At 36.2% G+C, this 911-nt stretch overlaps 1 protein-coding gene across 2 annotated transcripts in view; it reads left to right on the forward strand.

The window, feature by feature from the left end:
- LOC130517777 (THAP domain-containing protein 1-like) overlaps window positions 1-647 on the forward strand; it is a 3,717-nt gene extending 3,070 nt beyond the window's left edge. For both annotated transcript variants that reach the window (XM_057019898.1, XM_057019897.1), the window contains exon 3: window positions 1-647. This exon is cut by the window's left edge and continues 233 nt beyond it. In XM_057019898.1, the coding sequence (XP_056875878.1) occupies window positions 1-145 (145 nt within the window). In that variant the 3' untranslated portion in view covers window positions 146-647.
- Window positions 648-911: the final 264 nt, after the last annotated feature.

The following is a 911-nucleotide window of genomic DNA, read 5'->3' on the forward strand; positions in this document are numbered from 1 at the left end:
TCATCTGGAGGGGCAGGTCCGAAGTCTGAGGAAGAAGCTGAAGACCATGCAACAGAAGTGTCGGCGACAGGACCGAAAGCTGAAGAGGATGAAGGCAGCCATCACGGCGACAGAGATATTTCATGGGCCTGCATTTAGCAAATAAGCAATTTGTACTGTGGGGAGCTGAAGGAGAGCAACTGAGAGCTGTTTGATACAAGGAAATAATATTCTTTTTTTTCTGATATTAATCATTGTAATGAAACCAAAACCCTAAAATCAATGTTCCCAGATCCCAATTTTGTTCCCAGATCTTTCATTCCATGAAATGTGTAGAGGCATTAATTCTCATTAACAATGCAATTTTTAGGGGTATCAACATTTATATATCAACATCGATATATTGTGCTGTGTTCCTCATCCCTGAGGAGTAAGTCAACACTGTACTCCTGGCAAGAGCAACATTTGACTTTAATACTTTTGACCAGCAGATGGGGCTACAAATCTATTATTATTATTATTATTATTATTATGTTATCTCCATTGTGTCAGGTTCACTTTCATCTTCAATATTTAAACATGTTTAAACCAGACTACCAAACAGCAGTAAGACTGTAGTTTCTGCTTGAAAAACAAGCAGATCTTAATAAAATCCATTATTCAAGCTATGATTTGAGCTTTATTTGTTAGACATGTTATTTTTGAGGCCCAAAGAAGGGGAGTTTTGTAATTTTCTAAAATATTTAAAGGGCAGCAGTATCAATGTTCTTTATATATTCATTTATAGTGGTCACTTCTATGGAAGGCTGTGATGAACAACTGTTCTCATGTGCAGATTCGCTCACCTTTTGGTCAGTGTGTAATTCAATACTTGTAGAACCTGAATTAATATCTAGGCTAACATTTAAAGTGATTTTATTTACCAGTCACAT

The sequence above is a fragment of the Takifugu flavidus genome, chromosome 20 (genome assembly GCF_003711565.1).
Source record: "Takifugu flavidus isolate HTHZ2018 chromosome 20, ASM371156v2, whole genome shotgun sequence".
Lineage (NCBI taxonomy): Eukaryota > Metazoa > Chordata > Actinopteri > Tetraodontiformes > Tetraodontidae > Takifugu > Takifugu flavidus.